Here is a 13,860-nt window from a genome sequence, read left to right on the forward strand (position 1 = left end):
TTATTTTTATTATTATTTCTAACCTCAAAAGTGTGTGTGGACTCTATAATTGAATTTTATGTTATTTATGTTGTTTTATTTGAGCTACTTTTAAATAACTCTCGATACAGAATGAAGTTGTTTATACATATCTGTACTTACAACATCTACTTGACCATGGCATAACCAGCCAAACCATTCTGAAAAGGAATTTAGACAGATGAGTGCTTTAGTCACTTTTCAAAGCGAATGAATGGCGCATAATGCAGGAAATGTTCACCAGATGTTTGTCGTAAAAGCTTTTTTGTCTCGCATTCATTGATGCTTTTGTCAGTCAGTTCTCTTCTTTGTGTGTTCAGAAAAGAGGAATTGCAACCTTCCATGTTAATAGAAAAGGAAGTTTTAAATCTCTGACAGACAAGGTTAGTGAACGGTGAGCCATCTTCCCTAATTTAAAAGGATCTTCTGCATATATTCAAGATAGTTTTTGTGCTGTATAGTTTCTGTCTTTAGTCTTTGGTAGAATAGAGGGATATTACTACTTTCACATTACAGAAATCATCTAATCCTATATTCAAGTCACATCAGAATGATTGCATTTACGAGTTGAGTCCTATTTAGTAGCAGTAAACAGGGCTTGTCAATTACAGATTTATAGAGAAAGCAGATTGTTATTGATCATAATGCACTGCTGCACTTATGAGTGTTATTGATGCAGTTTAAGTTAGCATATTGTTAAAAGCTTGCCAGAAAACACTCATTAAAGGAACATTCCACTTTCTTTGGAAATAGGCTCATCTTACAACTCAAAAGTTAAGCAGTTGAGTTTCCAAGTCAAAACAAATGCATCAAAATCTCTGTTCTATTAATACTATCCAAGGTATTCTATTAATATATATTATATATCAAGGCTTCTATTTTAGAATTAAATCTTTCTTTGATGCTGAAAAGAAGCTTGTTTCAGCAACTTTTATGTCTGTATTGGACTATGGCGATGTTATTTATATTTAGGCATCTTCTCAAAGTTTACATGCTTTAGACCCTGTTTACCATGGTGCTCTGAGGTTTGTAACGAATCTTAAATCCCTCACTCATCATTGTGTGTCGTACACTCGGGTTGAATGGTCCGCTTTGTTCACTCCTAGGCTCAAGCATTGGCATGTCTTTGTTTATAAATGTATTCTTGGTTTACTCCCCTCATATCTCAAAACTTACATTTGTAAAAAACCTGTCTCTAGCTATAGCCTTTGGTCTCAGGAATTTTATTTATTGTCTGTACCAGTGAAGCGTATTGAAATGGGAAAAAAGCAGCCTGATCTCAGGAGAAAACGTAAGTATTTTACGTTTTGCTAATTTAGTGGCTAATTCGTACGAATTCATACAAGTTCAGTCGTACAAAATTGTACGATTTTAAAAAGGAGGCGTGACATCTAACCCCACCACTAAACCCAACCGTCATTGGGGGATTAGCAAATCGTACTAAATTTGACAAATTAGATTGTACGAATCCATACGAATTAGACACTAAATCAAAAAGTTACGAATTGCTGTGAGATTGAGTTGGTATTTTACGTTTTGACAGTTTATTGGCTAATTTGTACAAATTTGTACAAGTTAAGTAGTATGAAAATGTACGATTTTAAAAAGGAGAAGTGGCAAACAACCCCACCACTAACCCCAACAGTTATGGGTGATAAGCAAATCGTACTAAATTGTACAAATTAGATCGTAAGAATTCAAACAAATCAGCCACTAAATCAAAAGGTTCAGAATTGCTGTGAGGGTGCGTTTTAAATGCAGCACCTTTTGCAAAGACTAACCTCCAAACAAAGTTGCAATTTAAAGAGTTTGTTTCACTACGTGCTTTTAAAAACATTTTAAATGATTTGGAGTTTGAAACTTTGGCCTGTAGATGTGCTGAATCGTTTTGAACTGTAATTTTTTGTGTGTTTTGATAAATGAATGATGTTACCTGTTATTTGATTTTTTAATTTATTTTTTGTTGTTTGTTTGTTAAACCCATATGAACTGTATACTGCCTAATTTTGGCCAGGACACTCTTGTAAAATCATTTTTTTTATCTCAGTGTGCTTTTCCTGGTAAAATAAAGGTTATAATAATAATAATAATAATAATAATAATAATAATAATAATAATAATCAATTTATCTTAGCTTAGCATAAACTATTGAAGTGGATTAGACCATTAGCATTTCGCTTAAATTTAATGCTTGGGTTTAGCAGGCGTAATGATATCACATAGCACTGTTATCTAGCTGAGGACAAATGCTTCTAATACCATTGCGTCTGCAGCAGCCATGATTCCTTGATTATTATGGCTGAATGAGAGTATAGTTCCCATACATGTAGATCCATATCGACCTAGAAAATAGCAACTTTGAATTTTATGTTGGTCTTATACACGGTGTACAGTCACCAGAACCCAGCAGGCACAGGACGTCAACATGGCGTCAGTTTGATGTTGTACCCCAAAGTCATGGGGATGGTGCAATTTGTTTGAAAATGAAAATTGGGTTGACATCAATGACCAACCTAAAATCAACCAAATATCAATGTCTAATGATGTTACAGCTTGACGTTGTGTGGACCTTACTTAGACGTTAGATTTTGGTTGCCATACCTGACGAATAAACGCCAGTATTTGACAACAATATGAATTTTAGTATACTATGTTAGTTTGAAGGTCACTTTCCAACACAACTTAAGATCAACCAAATATCAACAACATTTGATGTTGCTAATGGACGTCAAAATAATGTTGTCCTTAGATGCTGACTAGACAATGAATTTTGGTCCCCTGATGTCACGACCTAAATCTAACCTAATATTAACATCTTATGATGTTGTGTGCCTGCTAGTAAGAGTCATGCTTAAAAGAGATGCTAATGGTCTAATCCAGTTTAATGATTTATGCTAAGCTAAAAGTGCTCCCACCACACTTGGGGTTAGGCTGAATGAATTAAAAACAGATAAAACTCACCTGTTTAATTCTTGCTGACTTGTAAAGTGAGTCTTTTTTCAAAAAAGTGGAGTGTTTCTTTAAGTTGGTTTCCGATAAGACCACATTTCATGACATTTTCCATAAAATATATACAGACAGAAACAGTTATAAATATAGCAAAAAATATTTTGGTTTTATTAGCATCATGTTGCATTAGCACTAAACATCTTCTCATCTTTGACAGGAAGTAAAGAAACACAGAAATACAAAATTGCAAAAATCCATTTAATTCTGACCAAACTCTCTTTAGCAGAAATTATGTTGCGAAATGATTTTTAAACTTGTAAGTATGAAGTCATTAACTTACCCTGGTGCAGTCTTCAAAATCGTTTTCCACACCATCACTTGATCTGATGTGCTGTAATTCAAATATGACTACTGTAATTGTCTTTACTGCATGCAAAGAATCTGACTTATCAAGGTTATCAGTGATGTCCTTGCAGAATTGAACATGTTTCTTGAGTAGAATAATGCTGCGTTCTATTGAGCTATGATTTTCTACCTGGTACATTTTGATAAAGGTTTTTGAATTGGAGCAGAAGGAAGAAATGAATATGCAGCATATGATTTTATATGAAATGCAGCATCCTGGACATTCTAAAAAAGGATAGTTGTCCCACCAAAATAAAAAATTTCTTCACCATTTACTCATACCCAAGTGGTTAAACATGAGAATTTCCTCTTTCTGTTGAACAAAACAAGATATTCTGAATAATTTTGGAAGAAAACAGCCATTAACATCCATAGTAGTTATATACATATAGTATATAGTATGTAAGTCAATGGCTATTTTCCCCCACATTCTTCAGTATATCTTCTTTGTGTTCAACAGAAGAAAGCAACTCAAACATGTTTGCAACAAGTGGAGCATGAGTAAATAATGGCATCATTTTTAAGTAAACTATCCCTTAAAAAGTCATATCTGGTACTAGGCTTGGTTTACTGGTAGTTTGGTAGAACTGAATTATGAAATCTTCACAATGCATACAATCTCAAACTCAATTTCCTGGAGGGCCGCAGCTCTGCACAGTTTTGCTCCAACCCTGATTAAACACAGCTGATCCAACTAATGAAAGTATTCATGACTCTTCTGAACACCTCGGTTATTTGGATCAGCTGTGTTTGTAGAAAAACTGCAGAGCTGCGGCCCTCCAGGAATTGAGTTTGAGACCTATGCTTTAAAGGTTTGTATCATAACCCTTTTTCACAAGTCCAAAACCACATAAAGCGAGCGTAAAAATCTTTGAAAATTTATTTATTCACTCATTTTTTTCCGCTTTTCTGTGGCCGGGTCACAGGGGCAGCAGCTTCAGGAGAGATCTCCAGATTTCCCTCTCCCCAGACACTTCCTCCAGCTCCTCAAGGGGGATCCCGAGGCATTCCCAGGCCAGCTAAGAGACATAGTCTCTCCGGCATGTCCTGGGTCTTCCCCGAGGTCTCCTCCCAGTGGGACATGCCTGGAACACTTCCCTAGGTAGGTGCAAAGCAGATGCCTGAGCCACTTCAGCTGTCTTCTCTTGATGTGGAGGAGCAGCCACTCTACTCTGAGCTCCTCCCAGGTGACAGAGCTCCTCACCTTATCTATAAGAGTGCACCCTGCCAACCTGCAGAGCAAATTCATTTTGGTCGCTTATATCTGAGATCTTCTTTTTCAGTCATGACCCAAAGCTCATGACCGTAGGTCCTTCGTCATTATAATGCTTATTTAGAGCTTCAGCAGATCATTTTAACCACATCTATATGCCTACAGGCATTGTGTTGCTGCCATGTGATTGGCATATTAGATATTTGCATTGAAAATCAGTAGACAATATGTTCCAAATAAGGTGGTCGGTGAGTGTAGTGTGCTGCAATCAAACACAAGAAAACATCACAGTATAGTTTACATTAAAAAAGGACACTAAAAGACGTTCATATGGATCATTTAATGGCAGATAATAGTGCTACACTCTGGGGTTACTGAACAGGCTTGCGGAATAGTCACATTTCTCTCCTGCATGTACTGTATACATATACTTACATGCTCTGAAACACCAGGGTCTGGAAAAAACAAGCACAGAATCATAGGAGCTGCTTTGACACTGAGTCATCATTACAAAGGCAAAGACAGAAGACCGAAACCCCAAAGTTTATTTACAATCTTTCTGCTGAATTTCAGTTATGTATTTATTTTGGCATGTGCTCTGTTCAACAAAGGTTTGTGCCATTTATTTTCTATTAAAGGGATCGTTTCCACCCCTAATCCAAATTCAAATAAAGAAGAATATTCTGCCATCATTTACTCACCCACTTCTTAACACAAAATAAGAATTTCTGAATTATTTTGAGAACCAAACTCTTAACTGTTTTCCAAATGCTATGGAAATCAATGGCTAACATCAACTGTTAGCATTTTCTTGTTCAATTTTTTTTCAGATTTAGAACAAGCTGATTATTTTTTATTTAATTTTACATTATATATCACCTTACAATAAAAATCTTGGTTAAGTTAAACCAAGGCATTAAAGTAAAAACTAGGCATTGACTTGGAACATTGGTTTGGGTAAGTAAATGCCAACAGAATGTTCAATTTGGGGTGAACTATATCCCTTTAACTTTCGAGTAGATTAACTGGGCTAATTCTTAAACATACAGAAGAAATCTAGGGTTGCTTTGTTGGGTCTTTCTAAAGGATAGGTAGGTCAAATTCCATACAGTGCATATAAAGGAGCTCGTAAATTAAAACGTTCCTGCAATTGCACACAAAAGGACAGGATTTCAGGACACAGATTCTCTCAGGCTTTCCAATTAAATGGATTTTCCCCAAACAATCAACGGTACGTTGACAATACAGACCAGGATTTGACTTTAATCAGCATCTGGGTGACCATCCCTACAGGTGGGTTACAATCACATCATCAAGTTATCATGACGGCCTATATTTCAAACAAAAACCAGAGGACACAAGTTGCGTAAAAGTCCTTCAGTTGGAATCCCGGTAGAGTCTCTGGAGCTGGACGTTAAAGTGTGCCCTCGTCTAGGAGTTTGTTTATCCCATCGCAGATCTTCCTCAGGTTAAGTCTGTAGTCTTCAGATGGGCCGTACAGCTCGGTCAGGAAATCCACATCGGCGAAATGGTTGAAAACGTGGTCAATTCGCCCGTGGGAGCGCATGGTCAAGTGGTGCTCCACCAGCTCGTGGAGAAGGTCTCTACATTCCAACAGCAGCTCTGAAAGGATGCCTCGGTCGAATGTGTACTCCACTTCATAAAAGCTCACCACTGTCATGGCCGCCTGGTTCATCTTCTTTTTGAAGCGCTCCACGGTCTCCATCTCCTCAGGACTGAACTGGTGGTTCCGGTAGAGAATGCCAATCTTCAGAGCGATCTTGATGACATCTTTGATGATCTTGTGGGCTTCCTTCTTGCTCTTGGTGTATTCTCGACTGGCCTTGTAGAGTTCGTCCAGAATCTCGCTGCTGGTGTCGTCTGTTAGGAGGTTCGCCACGGCCATGGTGGCCATTTTGCTCAAAATCTTCTTTTGAGCCTGAAGGGCCAAACTTTTGGAATTGAAGCTCTCATGCCCTGTAAACAACAGAAAAGAAGGCAATGTTAGCATCTGCAAGATTTTTTCCCGCACTCTCTCAAAGAAATCTGTATAAACGTCAGCAGTTTTTTTGTAAATAGGCTGCAGCATTGTAAGAAATCAACGTCAAGGATGGTCAGATGATAAAATGCCAGGCTGAAAGTCTTAAAAGTATAACATTCAAAACATTCCTCAGTCCTTGAACATATTTTGTTTAAAAAGAAGCATTAATGTTCCATTCAGTGGTTGAATTTCAACCATTTTCAACCAAGAATAATACACTTCTTTGCAGGTTAATTCTGCATCTCATTCCTTCTTTACTCTTTTCATTTCAAATGTGAAAGAAAAGGTATTTGTGACCCTGCAAAACAACAAAACAGTACATTTTTGGCAATAGTATGAGGGCGAAGTAGTGGTGCAGTAGGTAGTGCTGTCGCCTCAAAGCAAGAAGGTCGCTGGGTCGATGGTTCGAGCCTCGGCTCAGTTGACGTTTCTGTGTGGAGTTTGCATGTTCTCCCTGCATTCACGTGGGTTTTTCCCTGCATAAGTTGGCGGTTTAATCCGCTGTGGTGACCCCGGCTTAATAAAGGGACTAAGCCGACAAGAAAATGAATGAATGAATGAAGATACATATAAGTCATAATTAATGTTTTTTTTAAATGCCAAAAGTTATTAGAATATTAAGTAAAGTGCTTTTCCCACGGTAAATATATAAATGTCAGTTTTTGATTAGCAATGTGCATTGCTAAGAACTTAACTTGAACAACTTTTAAGACAATTTTCAAATATCTTATTCTCATCCCAAAAATGATTGGACATTTACAATAAGCAATAAAAATAATTCTAAATGAAAGAAAAAAAATGTAACAATTTATTTTGCTTGTCCACTTTAGACATTTACATTTTCTAACTGTAACTTTCCTGTAGATGTCAACAATAGCTGTCAACAATAACAATCTGTCTGTGTACTGTCTGTTAACACCTGTCAACCACTAGTAGTACACATACTCTACGGTGGCCGAGAGAGCTTCATTTAAGAAAACACATGCAATTACAAAAAACACCAGCAAATAAAGAAAGATCTCTGGGTGCTCTAGTTTTCTCCGCAGTCAAAAGACAAGTAGGTGAATTGAATTAAACTAAACTGGCCATAGTGTATGAGTGTGTGTGAGTAAGTGTATAGGTGTTTCCCACGACCAGGTTGCAACTGGAAGGGCAACCACTGCATATGCTGGAATAGCTGTTGGTTCATTCCGGTGTGGCAACCTCTAAAACAGAGACTAAGTCGAAAGAAAAATGAATGAATGAATAATACTGAGGCCAAATGTGGCATTTTGTAATGGAAGACTGAAGAACTGTAACATGGTTCTGTCATATTTGCTATTGCATTTTGGCCTGATAGCAATTGCTGGACTATCTGATGTTATTCAAGTTCAAATCATGCTCACTTTTGGAATAGGAGCAATGAAAGGACAGACTGCTATCAAAGATTCAGTTCAATTCATTACAAATGTCACTGCTGAAGGATGATTCACTGAAGGGCAGCTCCGCTGACCCCAAGCAAGCAAGCCAAAACACTCGAGACTTAAAGTTGTAGCAATGTCTAAAGTGAACTATATGAATACAAAGTTTAACCATGATAATGTCAGTGCCTAAACAAAATATGATGAACTATTATTCATCTTTAATCAAAAAAGGCATAGCATGTGATGCCATCAATGTTTATGTAATGCATTGACGTGTGTGCATTTTTGAAGAGATTTATTTATTGAGCCACTGTAAGTGCGTCACCAGAACCGTATTGTGTGCAAATTGATGCCAGCAAAGCTGTTGATTTACTAATGATTTATACAGTGTCTAATGGACTGTGATAATATTAGCACAAGCTAGAGATACTGTGGGTGTCTTTCTCTGGCTGTGTGTGTGAGCGCACAGTGTGTTCATTCTGCTGAGCTTTGCTGACTGTCTGATCTGCTGGAGTAAAGGTGGAAACTACATGTTCAATAACTCAATAATAAGATTTGGGCCAAAAATAGGAGAAAGAGGAAAAAAAGGATTGTGTTCAAGGAGGGTTGGAGGTTTATGGCCCTGGCAAAGTATGTGCACTATTCTGTGAACTGAGAAACAAATCGATGATCTGGTTTTGGCAAGTTACTTCTCTTAATCTTTATTTGGTGACATGTCATGTCACAACACATGATGCTGAACAGATTGAACAAAACCCTTAAAACATTTGAAATGTATCAGTGTTTACTACTAATTTGCTATAGCCTTTACAACAATATTGATGCATGTTAAAGGGATAGTTCATCCAAAAATTAAAATTTACTCACCATTTACTTATTCTCAAGTGGTTCCATACCTTAATGAGTTTCATTTTCCATTGAACATAAGATTATATTTTGAAAAATGGTAGAAACCTGTAACCATTGACTTCCACAGTAGAAAACACAAATACTACGTCGTCATCAGAGGTTTCCAACCTTTTTTAAAATAATTTTGTGCTCAACAAAAAACCCGAAACTCAAAGAGGTTTGTGATAAATGAAGGGTGAGTAACGGATGACAGAATTTACAGTTTCTGGATGAACAAACCAAAGCTTCTGTTCTGAGAGAAAAAAAAGGTCACACTTTATTTTGATGGTCCGTTTGTTGAATTTAAGTTACATTGCATCTACATGCCAACTAATTCTTATTAGATTATAAGTAGACTGTTAGGTTGGTGTTAGGGTTAGTGTAAGTTGACATGTACTTGCAAAGTTTCTTATAGTCAGTTAAATGTCTGTTAAAGGAGCAAAATCATCAGATATTAAGCAGACAGTCTACTAATACTCAAATGGACCATCAAAATGAAGTGTTACCAAAAAAGTGGACCAAAACAATGTGTTGAATTAAATATGATGTACTACAAAGTAACTGTGGTTTTAAACTTAAAGTAGGCTATACATGAGCATCGCATGAGGTTTGCATGTTAAAATAACTTGAAATAACAGCTTAAAACCTCTATTGACTTAATTGAATGACTTGTCGTTAGTCATGTCACAGCTTGGTTTGGGAACAGAGCTACTCTATGTCGATCATATAGACGAATTACCAGTTTGTAAACATTCAGGATGTGCATGCAGTGAGATTGCAGAAAAAAAGAAACTAGCATTTACAGCGAGGGAATGACATCCGAAGCAGTACAGAGTTTGTTATTATCTTAGAAATAAGCTATATTGATTACATATATATATATATATATATATATATATATATATATATATATATATATATATATATATATATATATATATATATATATATATATAATTTACATAATGGTTTGAGCGTATAAAGCACAGTTATTTGACAAAATTAACATTAAAGTGAGCGGCCTCCATTTGCGATAGCATTTCCCAATGTTTACTGAATAAGACGAAATGGCCAGGCATCCAGCCCCAAATATACAACTATCTCATTGAAGTGATTTTACAAGAGAGAAGTTAAAGGCCTACAAGTCTTTGGATGCCAACAGTTTTGTTTTTGTTGTCATGTGCAAGAAATAATGTTCCATGATTACCAGATTCAAAACTATGTAGTGCTAAAGTCTGAGGTTCTGCCTAGCTGAAGACAAGAAAAGACGACAGAACTGTAGAACGCCTGGGTAATCATCAACAAGCAAAACAACTGCATTCTGACAGCGAACTGCACCTGTAAGGCAGGGTATGTGAACGTACATTTTTACATTTCATTCTAAGCATTCAGTGTCTGCAGTTTAATTAACCATATTTTAAACATATTCATTGATATAAAATAAGAACTGCAGAGTCGAGCATTTATAATTAGATCCTCACTCCATTCAGCTCTTATGATGGCTGTCAGCCAAAGACGTCTGCAATTGGCATTAAAAGCAGTGTGGTGTACGGTAAGGTTTTCTATTTTTGCACTTCGAATTTGGCATCCTACCACACAACATGGCATGTTTGCTATTGCAACCTGTCTTTTTTTTTTTGCAACTGCTATGCACATCCGTGTAACGTCATGTGTAATGTAGGTTGGTAATTCCCCTACGGAGTTAGCTAAATAATCATATACCAAAGCAAAAACAAGATTGTTTTCCCTACCCTATTGGCAGATTATTTTGCCTGTTTTAAGGGCTAGAAACAAGACCAAAACTCTAAGAAACAAAATCATGTTTTGGGGGATTGAAACCTTATGAGAGTGAGTAATTAATAAAATAATAACATTTCAGTGTGAACTAACCTTTTAATAGGTGTAAACAGCACATTTTAAAGACAGCAGCAAGTATAGACAATAGATGATATGACAATGTTGATTCTTTAAGGCCATCGTGATGTGTAATATCTCAGGGTTTTGTGCGATGAGCGTGTGGGTTTATCTTGGGCAGAGATGGCGCAGGAAGGAGGGTATTGTTTTGTCATCTTTATCTGTAGGAGGCGTGGGCAATCTGAGAGCAAATTTTATTTAGATACCTCCCAGTTCAAATTACACACCACAGACGTGATCAACATTACAGAGCCAAATGCAGAGATTCAGTTGTGTTTTCAGACGGCCGCCACTCTCGTTTAATGCCTCGCACAAATCACGATTATATGTCAGCTGGGTGGTCTGGAAAATACGTCATTTGAGAATGCCACTGAATGCCACAGAATGGCACGTGAATGCCACACAAATGCCCAACCACTGCTCTAGTCTCTCTTTTTTCATATGAAGAGAGCCAGAGTGAAGTCCTCTTTTCCACACACAGACACGTACACACAATCTGACCCTGGGTTGACCTTTATCGAGTGTCGCTGACAAGACTGTTAATGTTCACTATGAATGACAAATTAGTACGAGCAGTTGTTATATCAGTGACGTCACACCAGGAGTACTGAGGCATGTTGTGAAAAAGAAGTATGCGTTAACATCATTTTAGAATTATTAAAAAACTTTCATTTTTTACAATTATAATATTTAACTGCTAGGGATTCTTACAGTACATCAAAAAAATTATATAATGCACTTATTGTGTTGATATAGTATTACACAGCACTTACTGAGGTGTAAATGGTGGATCAACAGTGTAATAAATGTAATAACAGAAATTTATTACAGATGTAATTATATATATATATATATATATATATATATATATATATATATATATATATATATATATATATATATATATATATATATATATATATATATATATATACAGTGCTTCCCATAGAAAGCACTGTCAGTTTGAAAAATACTTGCGGTGGTGGCTGGACTGAAACACTTTTTGCCCACAGCACATGAATACTTAACTAAATGTGACAAAACAAAACATAATTTGATTTTTAACAATATTTGTATTAATATCTCTTTTATTTATTTTTTTCCAACGGGATAAGATAAAAAATGACTTAAAAAAACAAGTTTCTCTTTTATGCTAATCAGGAAGAATGTGCTCCCACTGACTGGTCAAATCTGCTTCTCTCTACTCTATCTCTCATTCAAGTTCAGGTTGCTTTATTGGCATGACATTTTGTACAGTGTTGCCAAAGCATTTTAGATTTATAAAATATGTAACACATTGGCATCATCAAATTTATAAAATATACAGAAAATGATAAATAAATTATTTAAATAAAATAAATGAGTTAATAAGCCATTTCTAATGGTGGACAAATATTCTGCAGCCAATTTAGATGTAATTTCATCCTCTCCGAGTGTTTAGTAAAGTTTTTTCAGTAACACTTTACAATAAGGTTCATTAGTTAATGCATTTACTAACATGAACTAATCATGAACAACACATGTACAGCATTTATTAATCATAATTGAACATTTACTAATGCATTATTAACATTCAAGTCCATGCTTGTTAACATTAGTTAATGCACCATGAGTTAACATGAACTAACAATGAAACTACTGTATTTTCATTAACTAACGTTAACTAGCATTAACAAATACAGTAGTAGATGTATTGTTCATTGTTTGTCCATCTTAGTAAATGCATTAATTAACATTAACTAATGAATCTTATTGTAAAGTGTGACCAGTTTTTCTTAATATTAATATTATTAATATTAATATAATTTCCCACTTAATATTAGCTGTTTCAATCCAACATCTGCATAAGCCAAGGTGGACATTTCAGCAAGACAATGATCCAAAACACAGCCAAGGAAACTCTCAAATGGTTTTAAAGAAAGAAAATCAAGCTGTAGAATGGCCCAGCCAATCCCCTGACTTGAATCCAATAGATTTTTTGTTTTGTTTTGTATTATTTTTATGTTTTTGTATTTTTTATGTTTTTACCAAAAGCTGGTTCAATTCCATGTCAACAGCTCCTTTGTAAATATTATTCCTAGGAAAAAAAACCTCAATATTTATTTTCCCCGCTGCAGAACTAAAATGAAAACAAACTATAATAAGATTAATACATTTTAATATACATTAATATATATTTTGAGTATATCTCAATAATATCAAAATAATATTGACTCATATATTTAAACGTTTCCATTATTCAGTCATTTAAACATAACTCATTTTAAATAGTTACACTATTATGTAAAACAAGTTTACTTTGAGTCAGACAACTAGCAGTTTTAGTAAAATATTAATTCAACAACCATTTATACTGATGATAATGTTGTTTGTGTCTGTATAACATGTACAAATTATTAAAGCACTCATTTCATATAAATCATTTACCCGTGATGTTAACTACACAGATATTTGTGCTGCTCCCAACACAAAACGAGAAAGATGTTTCGTCTATGTGCTGTATATTTTCAACAGCTATTATCATAATATTATATTAACCGTTTACTATGAAAGCCCTTTCTGAAAGTGTTAAGAATGGGCTCTGCTGGTTGAGCAGTACACAGGCGTTTTAACTGTCTGCATCTGTGTCAGCGCTGCGGTTTGTTGTTGCTGTGAATTGAGGCTTTGTTCGACATCTCTCTCTGTGATGATGTAAAGTCAGTGAGTGACAGACACGACCTGTGGCATCAACACACACCACAACAACCTGACACTGACCCGCTTTACTAGCCGATCTGTTCTTTTGTCTCCGGGCCATGATGGTTGTCAGGAGATTTAGAGGGTCAAGCAGGTGCAAACAGAAAAAACAAAACAAAAACCTGCCGCCTGAAGTCTAAAGAAATGTGTGCTGAAGATAGTCAACATGTCACAGTTCTCTTCCCATATGATAGCTTTATAAGCGGAAAGTGGGCATTTGTTTTATTTGATGAATGACTGTTGCCCTTGAATTATTGATCATGGCCAAATGTACACAAACATTTCCTTTTTAA

The 13,860-nt window shown here is 35.7% G+C and overlaps 1 protein-coding gene across 2 annotated transcripts in view; it reads right to left on the minus strand.

Annotated features, from left to right (window-relative positions):
* Positions 1–4,906: 4,906 nt before the first annotated feature.
* tnfaip8l3 (tumor necrosis factor, alpha-induced protein 8-like 3) overlaps positions 4,907–13,860 on the minus strand; it is a 54,949-nt gene continuing 45,995 nt past the window's right edge. The window contains 2 exon segments of one of the 2 annotated variants that reach the window (NM_200351.1): positions 4,907–5,442; positions 5,526–6,562. In NM_200351.1, coding sequence (NP_956645.1) covers positions 6,000–6,562 — 563 coding nt within the window. In that variant the 3' untranslated portion in view covers positions 4,907–5,442; positions 5,526–5,999. 2 annotated transcript variants of the gene reach the window in all.

This window comes from Danio rerio, chromosome 18 (assembly GCF_049306965.1).
Source record: "Danio rerio strain Tuebingen ecotype United States chromosome 18, GRCz12tu, whole genome shotgun sequence".
Lineage (NCBI taxonomy): Eukaryota > Metazoa > Chordata > Actinopteri > Cypriniformes > Danionidae > Danio > Danio rerio.